The 19971-nt window shown below is 45.1% G+C and overlaps 1 protein-coding gene across 2 annotated transcripts in view; it reads right to left on the minus strand.

Moving 5' to 3' along the window:
- PITPNC1 (phosphatidylinositol transfer protein cytoplasmic 1) overlaps nt 1-19971 on the minus strand; it is a 243799-nt gene extending 223828 nt beyond the window's left edge. Inside the window, exon 1 of one of the 2 annotated variants that reach the window (XM_027625150.2) lies at nt 19032-19971. In XM_027625150.2, coding sequence (XP_027480951.1) covers nt 19032-19079 — 48 coding nt within the window. In that variant the 5' untranslated portion in view covers nt 19080-19971. The remainder of the gene's footprint in view (nt 1-19031) is intronic. The other variant, XM_027625153.1, reaches the window with a different exon arrangement.

Genomic DNA, 19971 nt, shown 5'->3' on the forward strand with positions numbered 1-19971 from the left:
GTCTGCTTCTCCCTCAGACCCTCTTCCCTCTCATGCTTTCTCTCTCTCATTCTCTCTCTCTCTCAAATAAATAAAATATTAAAAAAAAAAAAAGAAAAGAAAGGAATGGTGTTATTGGAGAAAGCAAATGGAATTTGTAGTAAAGAGCCCTGGGTTTGAATCCAGCTCTGCCATTCACTCTCTGGGTGACTAACAAATCCGGTGAGCCTCAATTTCCACATCTGTAAAATGAAGATAATAGGATTCACCTTAGATGATGACTGTAAGGATGAAATGAGATCATTAACATAATGGTCCTGGCACACTAGAACGTTCCACAAATGTTGGCCCACTGTGTTTTCCCTTCCTCTGTGAAAGCAAAGCCTTGCTAAGTAAATGCCCACATAAACAAATATATAATTTTTTAAAAAGATTTTATTTATTTATTTGACAGAGAGAGATAGTAAGAGCAGGAACACAAGCAGGGGGAGTGGGAGAGGGAGAAGGCGGCTTCCCGCGGAACAGGGAGCCCGATGTGGGGCTTGATCCCAGGACCCTGGAATCATGACCTGAGCCAAAGGCAGACGCTTAACCGACTGAGCCACCCAGACGCCCCAACAAATATATAATTTTAATTAAATGTTTATACACTAAAAAAAATTGGCTTCACCATTCACTAAATTTTCTCCTCTGCATCTAAATTATAATCTCAGTTAAACGGTTTCACAAAACATCGAATGAGAACCAGTTTTTAAAAATTAAAACTAATGAGGAAGTAGAGAATGGTTCTTAAGCTTAGGAAAATAGAATTGAGGGCTTCATTTCCATACCCAAATGCCTCCTGGTTTCTGCAACCGAGCTAAACGGTTATGACCACTATTTTGTGATTTGGATGTTACCAAAAAGTTGGTGGCTTGCATAAAGACGGAAAGGCATGCTTATTACATCTGCCACTAAGCTAAGAGAATTCACAAACACGGTAAGTAACAGAAGCAAGAATCAAAAACATTTTGTCCAACTTGAAATCAACAGATGCCATTCATCACATTTACATTTCAAAGTCCTATGGTAATCACTGTTGTTGCTATAAGGCTAGTTGTTTTTATAGATCTCATACACACACCAGGTACAGAGACTGAGTTTTGCCGGGAGACTTAAGGGAGCTGATCCCCTTGTCAGAAGCAGCCAGCAGTTTGATGCAGCTTCTGAAAGTGGCAATGCTCAAGCTAAAGCATCAACAGAGCCTCAGGTGCTGCCGGGTCCTCCAACATCTTGGGCCAAACCTGGCCCATGCCTGTTATTGCATGGTCCTCAAGCTACAAATGGGTTTTGCATCTGTCTGTGGTTGAAATAAATCAAAATGAGAATAATATCTAGTGTGACATGTGAAAAGTATATGAAATTCACATTTCAGTACCCATAAGTAAAATGTTATCAGAAGAGAGTCACGCGCATTCATTCACATAACTGTCTTTGCCTGCTTTTGTTTTACAGGCCAGAGGTGAGCGGTTGTGATAGGGATGTGATGGCCTGCAAGTCTGCAGTGTGCCTATCTGACCCTTTACTGAAAGTTAGAGCATTGTGTTCAGTATTTTTTAAATGGCAGTAACAAAGGAGAACCATGGGAATGATGAGGGAATCCGGAAACCATTTCCTAAGGTGAGTCATTGAGAGAATTGTGGATGTTAGGCCAGTAGAAGAGGAAACCAAAGGACAACATTACAGGTTTCTTTAAATATTTAAAGAGCCAGCATGTGGAAGTGGCTGGTATTTGTGTCACTATAGAGGGTGAAATGAGTAACAGCCATGAAAGTTCAAGAAGGCTGACAGCAATGAAACATAAGAAAGGGCCTTCTAATACATCGGGGTGGACAATCGTAGGACAAACATGGCTTCTGAGGTCAACCCCCAAAAGGGTGAGCATCCTGCCATGATGGTATTTAAGCTAAAAGGCAAGATTATTCTAGGAAGGATTCTTACAGTGGGCAAGAATCTGACCTGTTTCAATGGTGGCATTCTTTCTATGATTTTATCTCAAAAGAAAGAAAATGATCATTTAACAGCAGGTGAAAGTTTAATGGCAGGTCAATAGAAACAATTTCTACTACCAAATTCACTAAGGATTATACCCTACAAAGAAACAGATCTATGATTGGTTCATATGGATATAATACATAATACATACGTGTGTGTATGTAAGTGGCATGTTAAAAAGAGGTCTTTCGTTTAAATAAAGAGTACATCAGCTATAAAAAGAATCACATTAAGAAAAGAAGGGTTATTTTTAGGAGCAGGGCTCCAATTACACAAATAAGGAAAGGACATCCACCACTAAATAAAATGAGCTGAAATCTTCCCTTGTGTTACTACAGGAAATTGGCATGGCACTGCTGGAAAGAGGGAAAATCTATATATAAAATAGAAAGGGGAGCAATATGTTTAAAAAAAAGCAGCATGGCTAAGACATAAAAATACAAAGGGCACAGTTGTGTGATTTACTTGTACTGGACCTCTTTGCAAAATAGCTTTACAAACAACATCACAAAGCACAGCCACCTGTTAAGCTGTTATGCTGGCCTATCTATTTTCAATGGCAATCTTGACACCCAAGCAAGAGACACAACACCATAGCAACATAAACATCATGGTGTTGGAGAATAAAATTTTAAGAAGCAATTTATAGCCCCTGCTGCAGGCTTGGAAATAAAACTAATCCTATAGCATTTGTTACTATGACATAACATTTCCACTGGCTAAACTCAGATCCGGTGGATACCTCAGGATTCCCTTCCCATGGGCCATTCGGAAAGGAGACTCCAAAATGTCGATTGTACTAGCTGGTCTCTCTAATATAAAGGTATTTAAAATGCGAGAAAATATCATTTTCTGCATGGTCAGGGAACGCACAATTACCAAGAATTCATGCAGCATCCACGGATGGACAATTATCACCCCTTACATTTGCCAAGTAAGCTCCCCACCTCCTGTGATCGGCCCCTGATGGAAGCCAAAAAGAGAGGCATTGAACAGTTGGGGAAACTGAGGCACCAGAAAATCAAGTCTTCCTAAATCAATTCCTGGCTATCACACAGCAAGGACTCAGCTCCTTCTAAGTTCACGTTCATACTCCTCGATATACTTGTACCACCCTAAACCAGAAACCCCAACATAGAGCAACCTAGGTATTCAAGGAGATAAAATGCCAAGGCGTCTTATTAAATGAAAGGGTAGAGAAAAATGAAAGGAAAATCATGTTTGAAAGTAATTATGCTTTTTTCAGGGATGCTATCCCTATGAGAGGTGGAGCAATTACCAGGACTTAAAACGTGAACATTGTAAGGCGTGGCTGATTTGCAATTCAAAAAGCTCCAACAAAGGCAGAAAGAAAGCTGATCATCCTGCTTAGAGAGGAGACACACCCAAAAGGTGTGCCACAGGGAGGATGGGGTGGTGGCAAAGCCGGGGAGTCGGCATCAGGGTGAGCAGGTTCTGGCCTGTGGTGGATCCTGAGCCCTGGGGTCTGCAACAGAGGCCTGGACTCCGGCACCAAACCACAGTCCATTAGCTCTGGCCACCACCTCCCCACTGCCTCTTTTTACTTTGTTTTTAACTTTCCTCCAAAACAGAGGCCAGTAAGGCCCTTGGGCAGTTCCTTGTCCAGGTCCACAGAAGAGACAAGGCCAGAACAACTGGAGAGTAGCCGTTAGCGCAGATGAAAAATGCATGAATCTACAATGAAGCTTCTAGAACACCAGGGACTTGGCTGCTTTTGATCTGAGAACCAGTACTGAACCCCTTTTAAAAAATAAAATGGCTTCTGACACACATAACCAACATCTTTTAAAAAAAGGACCAATTCCTAGAGAAGCCCGGGTAAAAGGCTGAGCACCTATGTAAATAATGGCTAATCTCAAATACACCTGACCCTTTTGGAAATGTTTTTCTTGAAAAGGCTTAAGGGGATTATTCCATTTGGACAACTAATAGCCTAATTACTATTTTTTTTTTTTTTAAAACACCACCAAGCTCCTTTTCAGCCAGATCTTGGCAAGGAATCTCGAAGTACACCCCTATCAGCAGCACCATAAGTCACGTCGCTGAAAAACATAATTACACTCAGCTGTGTCCAAGTTTCTGTCAACCACAATCCAAAAAAGGTGAGCTATTAAATCTTGATTCTAAAGTTTTTTTTTTTCATTTTGGACACAATGCCTCTTTATGAGCCGCAAAAACATCATATAAAAAAGCAAGCATTCATCATGGCCTTCCACAGAACATGGTTTGGGTCTCCAGCATGCATGGTACAATCTGTACCCCAATGATTAAATGCAATTCTAGTTCTCAAACTCTTTGCACTTGGAGGGGGGGAGGATTAAATAACTACATTTCATATCTTTAAACCTGTCTCGTTGAGCAAAAGAACGGTCTACTTTCATGGCACTTTCTAAGTATGAAGAAAACCACTTTTACCCACCGCATCACTTTTATGGAGGCTTGAACTACTCCAGAATGATGATACGTATGCGGGGATATCAAGGGTCATATTTGTTTTTTGGCTTTTTTCAGCAGCACCAGCATCGTCACTATTTTAGATCAAAACAAACTTGCAGAATATTCCGGATGGAGGACTGTGTCATCAGGGCGCTAACCATAGGAAACTCAACATTTCAGAGGACCTGACCATGGGCTCAAGTCGTTAGTGATAACCCCTGTCTTCACAACTACCTGTCCAGACAAGTAGGCAATTACAAATTTAGCTCTCTCAAACATCTATCCAGTCTTGTTTCTCCATATTAATTGCCAATTACTGGTTTAACGAGAGTGTTGTCTTCTGAGGCTTCCTGGTTCAGGTGCATTAGAGGCTAAACACGCCTGTAAAGTGTTCAGGCATATGCTTCTCAGACTGGATGGAAATTGAGGACCAACATTTTATTAGATCCCACAACTTTCCTGGATAGTGTAGAACAGACTTCTTGAGTGTGGCAAAACCATCGTCCTATAAAATCTAATGAAATCCAAGTTGTTGGCTAGTCAGTTGAAAACTATCTACAGACATCACTAAGAGAATTGACAAGAATGAAAATGTTACACAGTTTATTCATCAATAAGCCATCATACTGACAAATTATTTTTTCTCCTGCATTAAACATTTATAAAAATTTTAAAAAGCCAACATTATAACTGTACTTCTTCAGAAAAAGGATCCAATTAATGTCTATTTCCACCTAGTACAGGAATAAAGCATTCTCATTAATCAAATATTCTGTCTTTTCCTTTAACAGAAGAACATTTGTCCGTGCCAATCCCGTTTGTTTGGAATGCTTCCAAAAGGCACTGGTCCTTTTTCCTGCCTTAGTAAGGATTCTGAACAAAATGCACTTTTTCTGTTAAATGATAAGAGAAGTACTCCTGAGTTAAAGTTGCTGAGCATTTCATCTGTTGCTACAAAGGTATAGGTTACTAACTGAATCCTTAATGCCACCCAAGGTATGGATATGAACCCATTTTGTCAATTTTCCTTCCTTGAGAGAAGGCAAAATTCAGGGAAAACTTAAGATCCCATGAATTTCAGTTGTATTAGGTTTGTTCTGGGAAGTGGTGTATGAGAAAGTAATAAAAGCAACAACTCAAAAACAAAACAAAACACAACTGACCAGATACCTAGATTAGTAAATGCATAGGGACAGAAAGTGGAATGGTGGTTGCCAGTGGATGCAGGCAGGTGGAGTGGGGATTTCTTCTTCAATGGGTATAGAGTTTCAGTTTTGCAAAAGAGAGTTCTGTGGCTTGATGGTGGTCATGGTTGCCCAACAACATAAATGTACTCAATGCCACTGAACCGTATACTTAAAAATGGTTAAGATGGCAAATGTTGTGTTTTTTATGTATTATACCACAATTTTTTTTTAATTATTCTTTAAAAAACCGACCAGAACGTACACATCCAGCTATGTGTGGTCCCTTTCAAATAGTTCATTTTAGGAGATTATATACCTGTGTAGTTCAATAGTGCTGACACAGCAAAACATCTCTGACTCTCCACCATGGAACTTAGTGGGGCAGGTGTGTTTGGGGTTTTTCATTGTCTTTACCATTTTTGATCACGGTAAATGTCTCTTGAGGATCCTATTTTAGAAAAAAAAATTTTTTCATTTTTAATTTAGAAAAAAAAATCTGACAGCTCCATTTCTGAAATAATTATCAAGTTAAAAATATTTATTTTAGTCCGTGTGAGTTGTGACTCTAAAAGAACAATATTAATTTGTGAGTATGGGTTGTAAAGTGCTTTGGAGGCGATGCTAATAGAGGAGAGCCAAAAGTTTCCGAGGAGCAGCTAACTCTGCAGGAAGGATAAATATACACCTTTGAATAGTACATTTTGATGATTTTCATATGCTCCAATTTGCTTACCTGCATGTTAAGAGCCTTTTAAATTTTCAACTAAATGTGCCAAAAACATGGCGTCACTTGTCTGTTCCCATTGTTATTCCTGATACTAATTTTGAGAAAGTCACAGGTGCTCATCAGTGAACCTCTCTGCTGCTGATGTCTATAAAAGCCAAAGGTTTTTACTGCCATTACAAGGAATAATTTCCAAAAGTGTAGGGGTGGTTCTCTTTTTAGAGCATGAGCTACAAAAGTTATTTTCAAAGGAACATGATTCACTTATCAAAGTTAAACCAGAGGAATGTCACTTGGCTTAATACTTGGGTAAAATGGATGGTTCAATGGAAGATAGAACTTATGGACCACTCTCTTAGTTTAATAACCCAATTATTTCCTTTGATAACCCTGAACGAGTTCTCTGATCTTGAAGATTTTTATTCATTTATGTAGGCGTGTGATAGATCTGGAATACCTTCCATCATTCCTTCCAGCTTTTGGATTTGAGGGAAGGCCGAGCGAGGTAGAGCAAAGAGCATGGGCTCTGCAGTCTGAGCAGCCTAGGTGTGGATGTAGGTCTACCAATGACTAGCCATGCAAGCAGTGATGATCCACATCGAGAAAGGGGCATAATATCCAACTCATGGGAATGTTCTGAGGACTAAACCAAAAGGCACTCAACAGATAAAATTTCTCTCCCTCCTTTCTGTGTGAAATGTAACTGCTACAAAAAAGAGCAACCAGGGGTGCCTGGGTGGCTCAGTCCGTTAAGCGTCTGACTCTTGATTTCAGTTCAGGTCATGATCCCGGGGTCAAGAGACTGAGCCCCATATTGGGCTCTGAGCTCAGCACAAGACTGCTTGAAAATTCTTTCTCTCAATCTGCACCCTGCTGCCGCACATGTGTGCACTCTCTCGCAAATAAATAAATAAAATCTTAAAAAAAAAAAACAACCACCAGAAACCACATTTTTTGTTTAAGATTTATTTATTTATTTGACAGAGAGAGACACAGTGAGAGAGGGAACACAAGCAGGGGGAGTGGGAGAGGGAGAAGCAGGCTTTCCGCTGAGGAGGGAGCCCGATGCGGGGCTCGATCCCAGGACCCCGGGATCATGACCAGAGCCGAAGGCAGACGCTTAACGACTGAGCCACCCAGACGCCCCCAGAAACCGCATTTTAAAACACTTTCCAAACAGAACATTTCATGGGATGCATTGCTGAGGCATAAAGTGCTGACTCTTGTATTATGTACATAAAAGCAAGGTTACTGCAAGGCCACAGTCAGCCAAGACCTTGTGATACAGGGTAACTGCCTAGCTCATGGATGCTGTGATCAGGAGAGGCAGGGCAAGGAACTGCCACAATTTATGTAAGACGCAAAGATGAAGATGGCTCAGATAAGCAGATATCACTGTCTCTACAAACTGTCCATACAAGTTGGAAACATTTTGCCAGACATAGTGATAAGTGAAACTTTGCCATTTTAACAATAAATAAATCCTTCCCCCCCAAAAAAACACAAAAAAGAAAAAGGGAGCCTGGGTGGCTCAGTCCATTAAAGGGGCTGCCTTTGGCTCAGGTCGTGATCTCAGGGTCCTGGGACCAAGCCCCACATCGGGCTCCCTGCTCAGTGGGGAGTCTGCTTCTCCCTCTGCCCCTCCCCCCACTTGTGCACGCTCTCTCTCTAATAAATAAAATCTTTAAAAAAAAAGAATAAATAAATCCCACTACAGTAGTTAAAACTATAAAATATGGGAGAACTTGTGGAATACAAACAATCCAGCAAATAAGATCCAGTGCATTTGAGGTTTTGAACAACTTAATTATATCCAAGTTAGTGACTTCTCATTCCCCACTTGATAAATTTTTTTTCTTTTTTCTTTTTAAGTAATCTCTATACCCAACACGGAGCTCAAACTCACAGCCCCAAGATCAAGAGTTGCACGGTCCACCGACTGAGCCAGCCAGGCGCCCCTAAGTTTTCTTCTAATATACAGATTAGTTATTTTTGGTGTAAAAATACACAAATTAGTGCCCAGAAACACCTGGATCTGGCCTTAATACAGCAAATATGATGGCTTCAATGGTGTGTGTGTGTGTGTGTGTGTGTGTGTGTGTGTGTAGACGTGGGGCGGGGACCAGTCTTTGGAGAATAGCTGTTTAGATTAGGTGCTTAAACAACATTACAGGCTGTCATCAAATTACATTTGTTGGGCCAATCTTACTTCTTTAGGTGATTCATTCTGGGAAAGAAACAACACCCTAAAGATTGTCAGATATAATCCAAAGGATTTAAGGGTGATTTTTTTTTCTTTGCTCAGGAACAAGAGGAATCTAGAAGGTCATGCTTTACCCAAACTTAAAAGGAGCAAAAAAAGGAATAAAAAAGTGAATAGTCACTAGATAAACTTGATCAAGAACCTACGTTAGCTACTTGTTTAGATTATGAGTCGACTTCCACTAAAGTCTAAAAAGGAACTTCAAGAGCAGTCCCCTTTTGTCAGAGGGCTGGGAAATGAAAGAATGAGTCACTTTAATACTTGATGTCAAAATCTTGGTGCAGGCCAGCTTTTGTGTTTCTAAATCAACAAACAGCATCAGATAATGCTGTTCAGGCAGTCTGCCAGAAAGTGGCGGGGGGACCCTAGCCTCCTTCCTGTGACGCGGGTGAAGCCAGTGGCCAAGACAGTGTGTCCTATGCAGTGGGGCTCCCTTCTAGTGGTCTGTCATCTGGGGAGATTTGCCCAGCCTAGTGTGGTATGATCTTGCCATTCTAAACAGAGACCGTTGAGACAGAGTTTAAATAGCCAGTCAGCCTCCTTTGCAATAAAGCCAGTGATGGGAAGTCTTCAGGACATCTGTCTAGAATGAATCAGGCAGAAGGTTCAACTCCCATGTAGAACCAGCTCCTCCAGAATGTGTTTTCTAGGACTCATTTGGCTAACACATGATTTCCCATTCAATGCACATAGAAAGCAGAGACATGCGCTTGGAGCCTAGACAGAAAGGTCCCCAGGTACTGTTCCTTCCACTCATCATGGCCACCAGCCTCTGTCCCCTCGGGGTGGGAAGGAGGGGTGATGGTTCCCCAGCACCCTGAAGCCCTATAGTGGGCCTCAGGGCAGCTGTTCAATCTGTGACTGCTTCTTTCCCCTAAGTATCAAGTTCTGACCTAAATTGTGGCTGTTCTGGTCCAAATCTGGCAGATTTTCTTCCCACACTGCTGCAGAAGAGAACAACCTCCTTCGGAAAGCTTTCTAAAAATTAGGACAACTAGAGCTATCTCCTTGAGGGCAGGGACCACAACTTTTCAGTGGATCATAATTCTGATTCAGCACTTTCTGTCAATGGCTCTGTCTCTAAACATAGAAGTCTATGTTTATCCAGAGCCACCTCTATTTTTTAAAAAATTTTATTGAGATGTATATTTTATGTACCAACTCAATTTTTTTTTTAAGATTTATTTATTTTAGAGAGAGCAAGAGAGCATGTGCGTGGGGCGGGGGTGGGGGAGGCAGAGGGAGAGGGAGAGGGAGAGAGGAACTCAAAAGCAGACTCCGTGCTGAGCGTGGAACCCAAGGCAGGGCTCAATATTATGACCCTGAGATCTCGACCTGAGCCAAAAATCAAGAATCGGATGCTTTTAACCGACTGAGTCACCAGGTGCCCCTGTCATAATCCATTTTAAAATGGCAGTGAGGGGTGCCTGGGTGGCTCAGTTAGTTCAGCATCTGCCTTCAGCTCAGGTCATGATCTCGGGGTCCTGGGATCGAGTCCCACATCAGGCTCCCTGCTCAGCAGGGGTCTGCTTCTCCCTCTCCCTCTGCCCTTCCACCAGCTCATGCTCTCTCTGTCTCTCAAATAAATAAATCTTTAGAAAATAAAATTTAAAATTTAAAAATAAAATAAAATGGCAGTGAAACTTCTCCAGTGGCCTCTGAACTGTAAGCTCTAGGAGGGCAGGAATCATGTCTGCCTTGTTTGCTGCTCCATCCCTAGCACTTGGCCTGGCACTTGGCACATAGTTGGAGTCCAATAAATATTTGCAATATGAACACGTTCATACTCCCCCGAGTGCCAACCTAGATACAAGAAATAATGACCTCAAGAGAAACTGTCAATCCAGCTATTCTCCCTCTGGTAGGCAGAAAGGTCCCCAAGATTCCTGCTCCCTGGCGTGCACACCCTGTTTATCTATAATTCCTACCCCTTGAATGTGGGTGGGCCTGACCTAATCAGGCCAGTCTTTTTTGAAAAAGAGTCTGAAGGTCAGAGATAACACATCAGAGAGATTCAAAGTTACAGCAGATGCTCTCCTATTGGACATGAAGGGGCAAACTGCCATGTTGTGGACAGGGTCACATTGCAGGAAATGGCAGGTAGCCCCTAGGAGTTGGCCCCTACTTGATGGCTGGCAAGAAAGGGAGTAATCTTAGTTTTATAACCATGAGGAACTGAATTCTGCCAATAATCCACACAAGCTTTGAAGAGACTCCAAGCTCCACAAGGAAGGGCAGCCCGGCTAACCCCTTGATTTCAACTTTGAGAGACCCTGAGCAGCCACGCCATCAGCCATGCCATCCCCAAACTTCTGGCCTACAGAAACTGTGAAATAATAAAAGGGTATTGTTTTAAGCCACTAAGTTTGTGATAATTTGTTACAGAGTAATAGAAACCAAATACACTCCTCCAGAAGTTAGCAGGAAAGCAGAATGATTACATTAACTCCCAGGGAAGACTGGGCCTCAAGCTTCTCAGGGGGCATTGCTGAGCAATTTTTAAATGAAGATGTTTATAATATAAAAGAATCTCTAGCTTGCAAAATTTCAGGTGGTATAAAACCTAAGTGAAAAAAATGTAAACAATGTGAAGGAAGACAGCTGGGCTCAGCTTTCCAGAAATGGGCCCCTTTTTCCCAGCTTCTGCTCATCCGTTCATTAAGCATCTACTATGTGCCAGACTTGAGGTTTAAGCATTAGAGCTGCCCACCCAATATGGCAGCCACCAGCCACCCGTGGCCCTTGCGCACTACAAAGTGGCTAGTGGGCACTGAAATGCGCTGCAATTGGTAAATAACACACTGGATGTCAAAGACTTAGTATGAAAGAAAAATAAGTGAAACTATGTTGTCACTATTTTCCTATGTGGGTTACACGTTGAAAAGGTAACAGTGGGAATGAAGGATATACAAGTAAACAAATAAATAAGTACAGATTATGAGAAATGCTCCGAAGGAAATAAGTACAGGGATCAAGAAGAGGAGAAAACTACTTTAGATGGAGTGGTCTGGAACAATGTCACTAAGGAGGTGACATTTCCATGCTGAACTCAAGTTTGAACACATGATGGCAACAGAGGCTGAACGCTTAAGAGGGCTGACCCAAGCCATTGGCTGGTTGCAAGTCCATCACATTGTTCTAGTCCTACTTAGGTTCCAGGTAAACAGCGCCCACTAGAGGTGTGCAGCCCCGAGATCCTATGTGGAGGAATTGTTTTGAAGTTGGAGAATGTACAGTATGAAAAGTCAAACATCCAAGATAATTTTTTTTCAAATGACTTTACATTTTCCAGATAAAATTTGTTCTCCAGTTTTAACATCGGTAACACACTTGCACTTCATCAACCATGGAGCCTACTAAAAAAAAAAAAAAAAAATCTCCACTTGGGACACCACAAAATACCCGATTGCCAGAATGAGACAGGGAGGGCGGGCAGTTGGCAATTTACAATCTGAAATTCTTTTCCTCTCCCAGCAGGCTGAATTTACAAAAGATATATAAAACCTTCCTGACTTCTTGCTACAAATCAGCTGATGTCTATATAGGTCTTTTTCTCCAAACAGGGGCAGAAGTGTTAGCTAGTTTCCAAAAAAGTTTCCCAAGTTATTTGACCACATAAACCTCCAGGCAACAACAGAAAGCAGGCCAAAGCTCACACAGGCCAACCAGGGGCACCTGCGCCCTCACTCAGGCGGCTAAAGCAATGAACCTCGACGTACTTTTCCAGTAATCACTGCCCCTGAAAAACACGTTTACTGCCTGTCACTCTGCACACACTTTTATATTAAAAAAAGAAGGGGGCGCCTGGGTGGCTCAGTCGTTAAGCGTCTGCCTTCGGCTCAGGTCATGATCCCGGGGTCCTGGGATCGAGCCCCACACCGGGCTCCCGGCTCGCCAGGAAGCCTGCTTCTCCCTCTCCCACTCCTGATTGTGTTCCTGCTCTCGTGGTCTCTCTGTCAAATAAATAAAATCTTTAAAAAATAATAAAATAAAAAAATAAAAAAAGAACTCTGTGAACCCTTCCCCCCAAAAACACACTTTCCTAATTGTCACTCTGGGGCAAGGAGGTGGGGGGGGAGCATGGTGGATCTTCAAGAGATGGAGTGATGAAACTATATTAATTTTTTAAAAACTGCTTACAAAAAAAAAAACCAGTATTCTCCGTTCACCCAAAATGAGAGCTTTTCTGAAATGAAGAAGTATTACTCAATCAGACACAAGGTTTTTAAGTCGGTTTTTAAGAGCCTCAGGGACTCACTCGCTCCTTTTGTAACGAACAGCACATGTTAATTACCACCCACTTTTAACTAAGGTTTCCTTAACAATAACCTCCTTTTTTTTCAAGGCCCAGAATCTGTTTCATGAGGCTGGCAGACATTCACACCCAAATCAAGAGGGGGGAGGGGGGGGGATGCAGTGTCCTTTGCACACAAAGTCAATTTCACTGACCAGCCAGGGAGAACAGCATCTGCTCCTTGTTGTCTGTTCCATTAGTGGTGAAAGGTTTGCACTTACCCATTAACCCGCCCACGTGCCCCTCCCGGCCAGCAAGGGAGCTGTGAGGACGTCATTCTCTGACTGTGGGACAGGCTCGAGGAGCTACCGGGATCACCCAGAAATCAAACTCATGACCCTGGCCTTGGTCCCTCCCATCTAGGCTAAGAGTCAGGGGGAAAAAAAAAAAAAGTCAAAATAGTGTTTGTTCTTAAAAAACATTTTCAAAATTATGTTCAAGAGGAACCCTGGGGGAAGTATGTGAGATTAACCCAAGGAGACTTTACTCTATATTCAGGAGTATCACTTTGTACAAAAAACAGTGTCAATGCCAATATCAAACTTAAACAATCTTTCCCGCAGAATTTCTGCCCCAATACTTGCAGACGCATTTTATGAGAACTGTTTGAAACAGGGAATAAGGAGCATTATTGGGCATTTTGGAATCTCCATTTAGGTCATTCCAGAGTCAGCACCACCCCAATCCCAAATCTGTTCTCAGAAATGTACGCAAAAGAAAATTCTCCGGGGACCCAGAAGAGCCTGGATAAAAGTGCACTGGCTCCCGGCCAGGGCAAAGAACAAAATAATAATCTGTATTAAAAAGTTGTTTTTCTTTCCTTTCCTTTCTTTCTCTCTCTTCTTTTCTTGGAGGGGAGGGAAGTGTTTCTATTTTTCATTGTGCAACGAATCCCTGAGGACCACAAATAAATCCCTAAAAGCGTGCCCATTAACGTTAATGCAGTCAGAACAGGAACTGTTAAAACACCAAAGCAAGTAATGAAAACAGAAGGATTCCTGCCTTAATATTAGGATGTGCTTAGCTCTTGAAGGTGCTGATCTTACTAATAAGAACCTCTCAGGGAGGGGTGATCTTCAGACTCCTCCAAGGAGTCTCGAAGGTAGAGTTTGGGATGCTGGCAGCACCAAGTGGCAGCACCAAGGAGAGGCTTGGGACAAAGTGGCCTTGAACTCCACCACAATCTCCTTGGAATCACACATCCAGAAGAAGCCACCCCATTAATCTAAGGAAAACCAGTAGATTCATTATACAAGAGCAACTTCAAATAAAGCCCCCTGGCCTTTCTTCTGGTCAGCTGACCAAATGTCCCCTAAGTAGACAGAAGGTCAGAGTCTGTCTCCAAGCCACCTTCAACTAGAGACTACTGAGGACACTTAGTGTCCCTGGCTTTGCATAGCGGGTTTAGGAATAATATTTCCTCCCAACAAGGAACCTCCCAGAGGAAGAAAAGTGGGAGAACCCTTGGCCTACAGTATGAAACAGCTCTGCACCAGAAATCAGAAGACCCAGGTTCTGGCCTAGACCCTGCCCTTGGCTACAAGATGGGCAACTAACTGGATCTTCTATAACCACAGTCTCCTCCACAAAATGAGATGGCTCAACTACAGAAAATCTCTACTAGCCCTTCCAAGTCTAAGTTAAAAAATCTACATCACCAAATGTTCCAAATGAAGACGGTGACAACTGTTTCTTATCTTTTTAAAGATTTTTATTTATTTATTTGACAGAGAGAGACACAGAGAGAGAAGGAACACAAGCAGGGGGAGTGGGAGAGGGAAAAGCAGGCTTCTCGCTGAGTAGGGGGGCCGATGTGGGGCTCGATCCCAGGACCCTGGGATCATGACCAGCACCAAAAGCAGGTGCCCAACCGACTGAGCCACCCAGGCGCCCCACAACTGTTTCTTTAGAGCCAACTGTTAGCCCCCAGGAACCTTTACTGTTTAGAACTTTCCAATGAATGGGCATATATTCAGTTAAGAGATGACACTGAACATAAACGAAGAAACTATTCTAATGAAGTTTCTTATTAAAATTAATCCATAGGATGTTACCTCTTAAAATTCTTCATCCTGAAATTGTCTAAAAAACAAAACACCAACACTCTGATCTAGACTGATCTAGACTGATCTAGACTGATCTAGACTGTGACTGAGCTTTATTTTCTTTATGCCCCAACACTGCTCCTCTTTCCTGGAACTAGGGAATATTTTATGAGTTAAAATAAGGCTTAGATAAATAGTAGAATTCAGTACCCTCTACAACAATTGAAAAGGTCTTTGATTTTTCATTAAGTTGATAGTGTCGACTCTATTTTCAAGAAATGGTTTTTCCTTTTTCTGCATTAAATACCAGTGACAGGCAAAGAGCAGCATAAAGAAAAACAATGGGTTTGGGGCGCCTGGGTGGCTCAGTTGTTAAGAGTCTGCCTTCGGCTCAGGTCATGATCCCGGGGTCCTGAGATCGAGCCCCACATCGGGCTCCCTGCTCCGCAGGAAGCTTGCTTCTCCCTCTCCCACTCCCCCTGCTTGTGTTCCCTCTCTCACTGTGTCTCTCTCTGTCAAATAAATAAATAAAATCTTTTAAAAAAAAGAAAAATAATAGGTTTTTACCATGGCTCTGGTTGTGGTTTGGTTATTAACTAGTTGTGTGTGGGGCGCCTGGGTGGCTCAGTCGGTTAAGCGACTGCCTTCGGCTCAGGTCATGATCCTGGAGTCTCGGGATCGAGTCCCGCGTGGGGCTCCCTGCTCAGCGGGGAGTCTGCTTCTCCCTCTGACCCGCTTCCCTCTCGTGCTCTCTCTCTCATTCTCTCTCTCAAATAAATAAAATCTTTAAAAAAAAAAAACCACGTTGTGTGACCTGGCACACATTATTTAACCTTTCTGACTCTCAGTTTACACATCTGCAAAACGTGGATAATAGCACACGAGTTCCCCCTATGCTCCCCTCCACCAGGGGTTAAACAGGGTAAGGCCAGGGAAGAAGAATGGACACAGTGTTGGTTCTCTCACTTTACTCTGCACATTTTCAAAAATATGGGCGCTCCTAATTAACCACGGGGGTGAGACAGAAATAAATTCCTGAAGTACCATGTAGACAGAATCAGGCCCAAGCAAATAAAGCCTTTAAGCAAAAGTTAGGTTTCGAAGAGTCTACCTAAGTCGATGGTAATTGTCTTCTCTGAAGACACTGTTAAGTTCCTTCCCAGTTTTTAATGTTAAAGACAGGGCTCCTGGGTGGCTCAGTCAGTTAAGCGTCTGCGTTCAGGTCATGATCCCCGGGTTCTGGGATAGAGACCCATGTCAGGCTCCCTGCTCAGCGGGGAGCCTGCTTCTCCCTCTCCCCCTGCTCTTGTGCCTGTTCTCTCTCTGTCTCTCTCTCTCTCGATCACTCTGTTTCTCAAATAAATAAATAAAATCTTAAAAGAAAAAATAATGTTGGGGCACCTGGGTGGCTCAGTCAGTTAAGCGGCTGCCTTCAGCTCAGGTCATGATCCCAGGGTCCTGGGATCGAGCCCCGCCACGGGCTCCTTGCTCAGCAGGGAGTCTGCTTCTCCCTCTCCCTCTGCCTGCCGCTCCTCCCCCTGCTTGTGCTCTCTGTCAAATAAATAAATAAAATCATAAAAAATAAAAATAAAAAAATGTTAAGGACAGTAGGACACAGCGCAAAGGGGGGATGGTGGACACTGGGGGGTGTTTACTACCAGTCAGGTTCCAGGGATCCAACCTCTGGTGCACTGGGCCTATTTCCTCACCCATCATCTGGCTTGGAAAATCTGAAATCCTATCAGTTTGAAATTTCTATCAATCTAAACTGTCCCCCCCGCTTCTCTAACCAAGTGGAACACCAGAAAATACAACTTTTTAAGAAACTGAATCATGCTTTAATCCAAATGAATTATACATTAATTAAATCATAATTAGACATTCTATTACAGGTGGAGCCTGATTTCATTTGCCAATTAAGAAAGGGCCTCTGAAAAAAAAGAAAGGGCCTCCACCTGTACATTCAAAAGTGATTACTTCACCCTGAAGTGGTGGGTATTTTAGTAGCATAGATAAATAAGTTGCTCAAGAACTGTGCCTGAATATTCAGGAAGCCTGTGAAGAAAACCAACCAAAATAAAGAGAAGAAAAAGATTCTGTAGGTAGTAAGAAGATTCTAGAACTGGTTATTTTCTTGACTATCACCTCCGTTTGGGGGCTATTTCATGTAGTACCGACATTACCGCTAGATTCCAAACTCCTCTCAATAAATAAAGTCACGGAGGGGGGGTGCGCCTGGGTGGCTCAGTCGTTAGGCGTCTGCCTTCGACTCAGGTTGTGATCCGAGTCCTGGTATCGAGCCCCACATCGGGCTCCCTGGTCAGCGGGAAGCCTGCTTATCTCTCTCCCATTCCCCCTGCCTGTGCTCCCTCTCTCACTGTATCTCTCTCTGTTAAATAAATAAAATCTTTATAAGTCAATCAATCAGTCAGTCAGTCACTAGGGAGGGATGAAGAAGCGCACGCACCTCCAGGCTGAACTGCTCCAGCTCAGCTGCCCAGGGGGTGGGAAGAGCTCAATGTTTAGAAATATTCTGGTTAGCCAGGGTCACTCATTGGCCTCCCCCACTCCCCGCACATTTGTGTGCTGCTCCTGGATTTACATGGTCGGGATGCACCCCCAAAACTCTGCCTACCCACATGGATTCCATCCTTCAAGACTCTACTCCAATGTTACCTCCTCAAACGCCAAACAGGAAGGAACGCTAAGTTGATCATCCTGGTGGGGGCTGACCTTTCTCTTGGGGAGCCAGTGTTCCTGGGATGTATGTTTTGTCAACTCGGAACTACCTGGGTCTTGCCTTAACACTCGATCCAGATGACAGATTAAGATAGCCCCTCGGGAGCGCAAGCCCCTCGGGAGCACAACGGCTTCATCGGTTAAACATCTTTTTCTTTCCGAAAGCACCTATCCCCTTCCATAAGGTAATGACACAAAAATATGTCTGATCAATTAAATGCTCTGTAATTAAGTATAAATACCATTTGGCTCGCCGGTTTCTATGGCACACTAAATAACCCTAGTGAGTTTCAAATTTCCCTGATTGGCTTCACGCTTCCTTGATGTCCCTGGACAGGCGCTAAGCAATTGTGAAAGCACCAAAATGGTAGGGAGACAAGGGGGAAGAAAGGGAAGCCGGGGCCTGAATAATCCTCAGAGTCATCATATCCTGAATGATGGAACTTGCTGCTTCGGGGGAATCTGAAGAAGGGAACAGGAGCAGCGGGTGGAGGACGAGGACGAGCCCCCGCCCGCCCTGCAGCGGGTGGACCCGGAGCCCCGGCCGAGCCCGCACCCACGTGCTGGAGCGCCCTCCTGTGGCCGCGCCGCAGTCCCCGCCGCTCCCGGCTCGCCCGCAGACCACGCTCCCCGCCGCTAAAGAAACAAGAGACGCAGAAAGTTTCCGAGCCAGGCGGGTTTGCGAAAGGTCGAAGCCAGGTCTGGGAGCCTCTAAGAGCGGGCGTGGCGGGAGCGGCGCCCAGGCTGGCGGCGACCGCGAGAAGTCCGGGCCCAGGAGGACTCCCCTAGGGCTCCGAGGTGCCTCCCAGCGGGGCTCGGGGCTTGGAGATCCTGAGGGCAAAGGCTTCTCCCGTACCCAGACCTTACAGCAAAACGCGTGGAGCGGAGCCAGAGCCCAAGCCAGGACGGGGTGCCTTTCCCCCACACCCCCAAGCTACCAGGACGCGCTTGGGGCGCTTGGGTTTGCTTTATTCATTTTATTAATTGGAGGGAGGGGTGCACCAATTCCCTCTGGTGCATCCGGATCCCCAACAATCAGGATTCTGGGTGCCCCCCAAGACTCCACCTAGAGTCTACCGCCCCACCCAACGCCGCCCTCCCCCGCTGGGTGACAAGTGGAAACAGCAACTCCCCTTCCTCCTCCCCTCCAGCCTTCTGGCTTGGGAGGTAATGCTCCAGCAGGGTTTCCCTGACCGCCCGCAGAAGACCCCGCCGACCGGGAGGCGGCAGCGGGGTAACACGGTGCCCTGGGGCGGGGGGTGGGGGACGGGAGCGGGAGAGGCCGGGCCCAGTGCGGCGCAGCGCTTACCTCGTCCACGGTGAGCGGCATGCAGATCCGGTACTCCTTCAGCAGCATGGTCCTGCCGGCCGCGCGCCCCCGGGGCGGGAAGCGGGGGGGGCGCCCCCTAAACCAACAAAGCTGCCGCCCAGGCGCAGGGCAGGGCGTCCGGAGCCCTGCGCTCGGAGCCGGCCGGCGAAGCAGCCCCGGCGGTGCGCTCAGCTCCTAGCTTCCTCTTCTCCGCCGGAGAGCATGTCAAGGTTCGGGTCCGGGTGTTCGGGGCTCCCCCGCCTTCTTTCTCGCCGAGGTCGGTCCTCCCGGAACGCGGTGTTGCAAAGTCAGGGAGGGATCAGGGAGGGATCAGGGAGAGAGGGAGGGAGACCCGCTGGAAACCGCTCAGATCGGCAGCCCCGGGCGGTAGGAGCGGCCGCCGGATCAGGACATGCCCGGTGGCGGGCAAGGGAGGAAAAAAGAGAGATTTCCGAAAATTAAAACGAATGCACAAAAGTCACCCGCTCGATCCGCCTCCGAATGCAGACATGAACCTGGCGACCCCCCTTCCGCGGCGGGTCTGCCAATGCTAATGTCACCAGGAACACATTGCAGCCGGAGCTGGGGATGCTGACTTTTCCAGACAAAGGCTCGATCGGCTCCTCTCCCCGGGCGGTAAACAAGATTTCCTGCTCTTTTTAGGGCCGGTCCCCGAGGCGCTCCAGGGCTCGCAGCGGGAGAAAAAGGAAGCCGCCGCCACCGCTCGGCTCTGTCGGGTTGGGGCCCGGGGTTCCTCCAACCTGGGCTCGCGGCGGCGAGGGGCGGGCGAGAGGAAGCTGGCGCCTTCCGCGCACGTCCCCTCCCCCGAGTCCCTCGGCTCCGCGAGCGCCGTGCGTGCCCGCGAGTTTGCAGCCACCTCGCCGGGGCCGGAGAGTCAGCGCGGAGCTGCAGTGTGCCTCGGGCCCGGGAGGTGGGTGCG

This window comes from Zalophus californianus, chromosome 16 (assembly GCF_009762305.2).
Source record: "Zalophus californianus isolate mZalCal1 chromosome 16, mZalCal1.pri.v2, whole genome shotgun sequence".
NCBI classification, from domain to species: Eukaryota; Metazoa; Chordata; class Mammalia; order Carnivora; family Otariidae; genus Zalophus; species Zalophus californianus.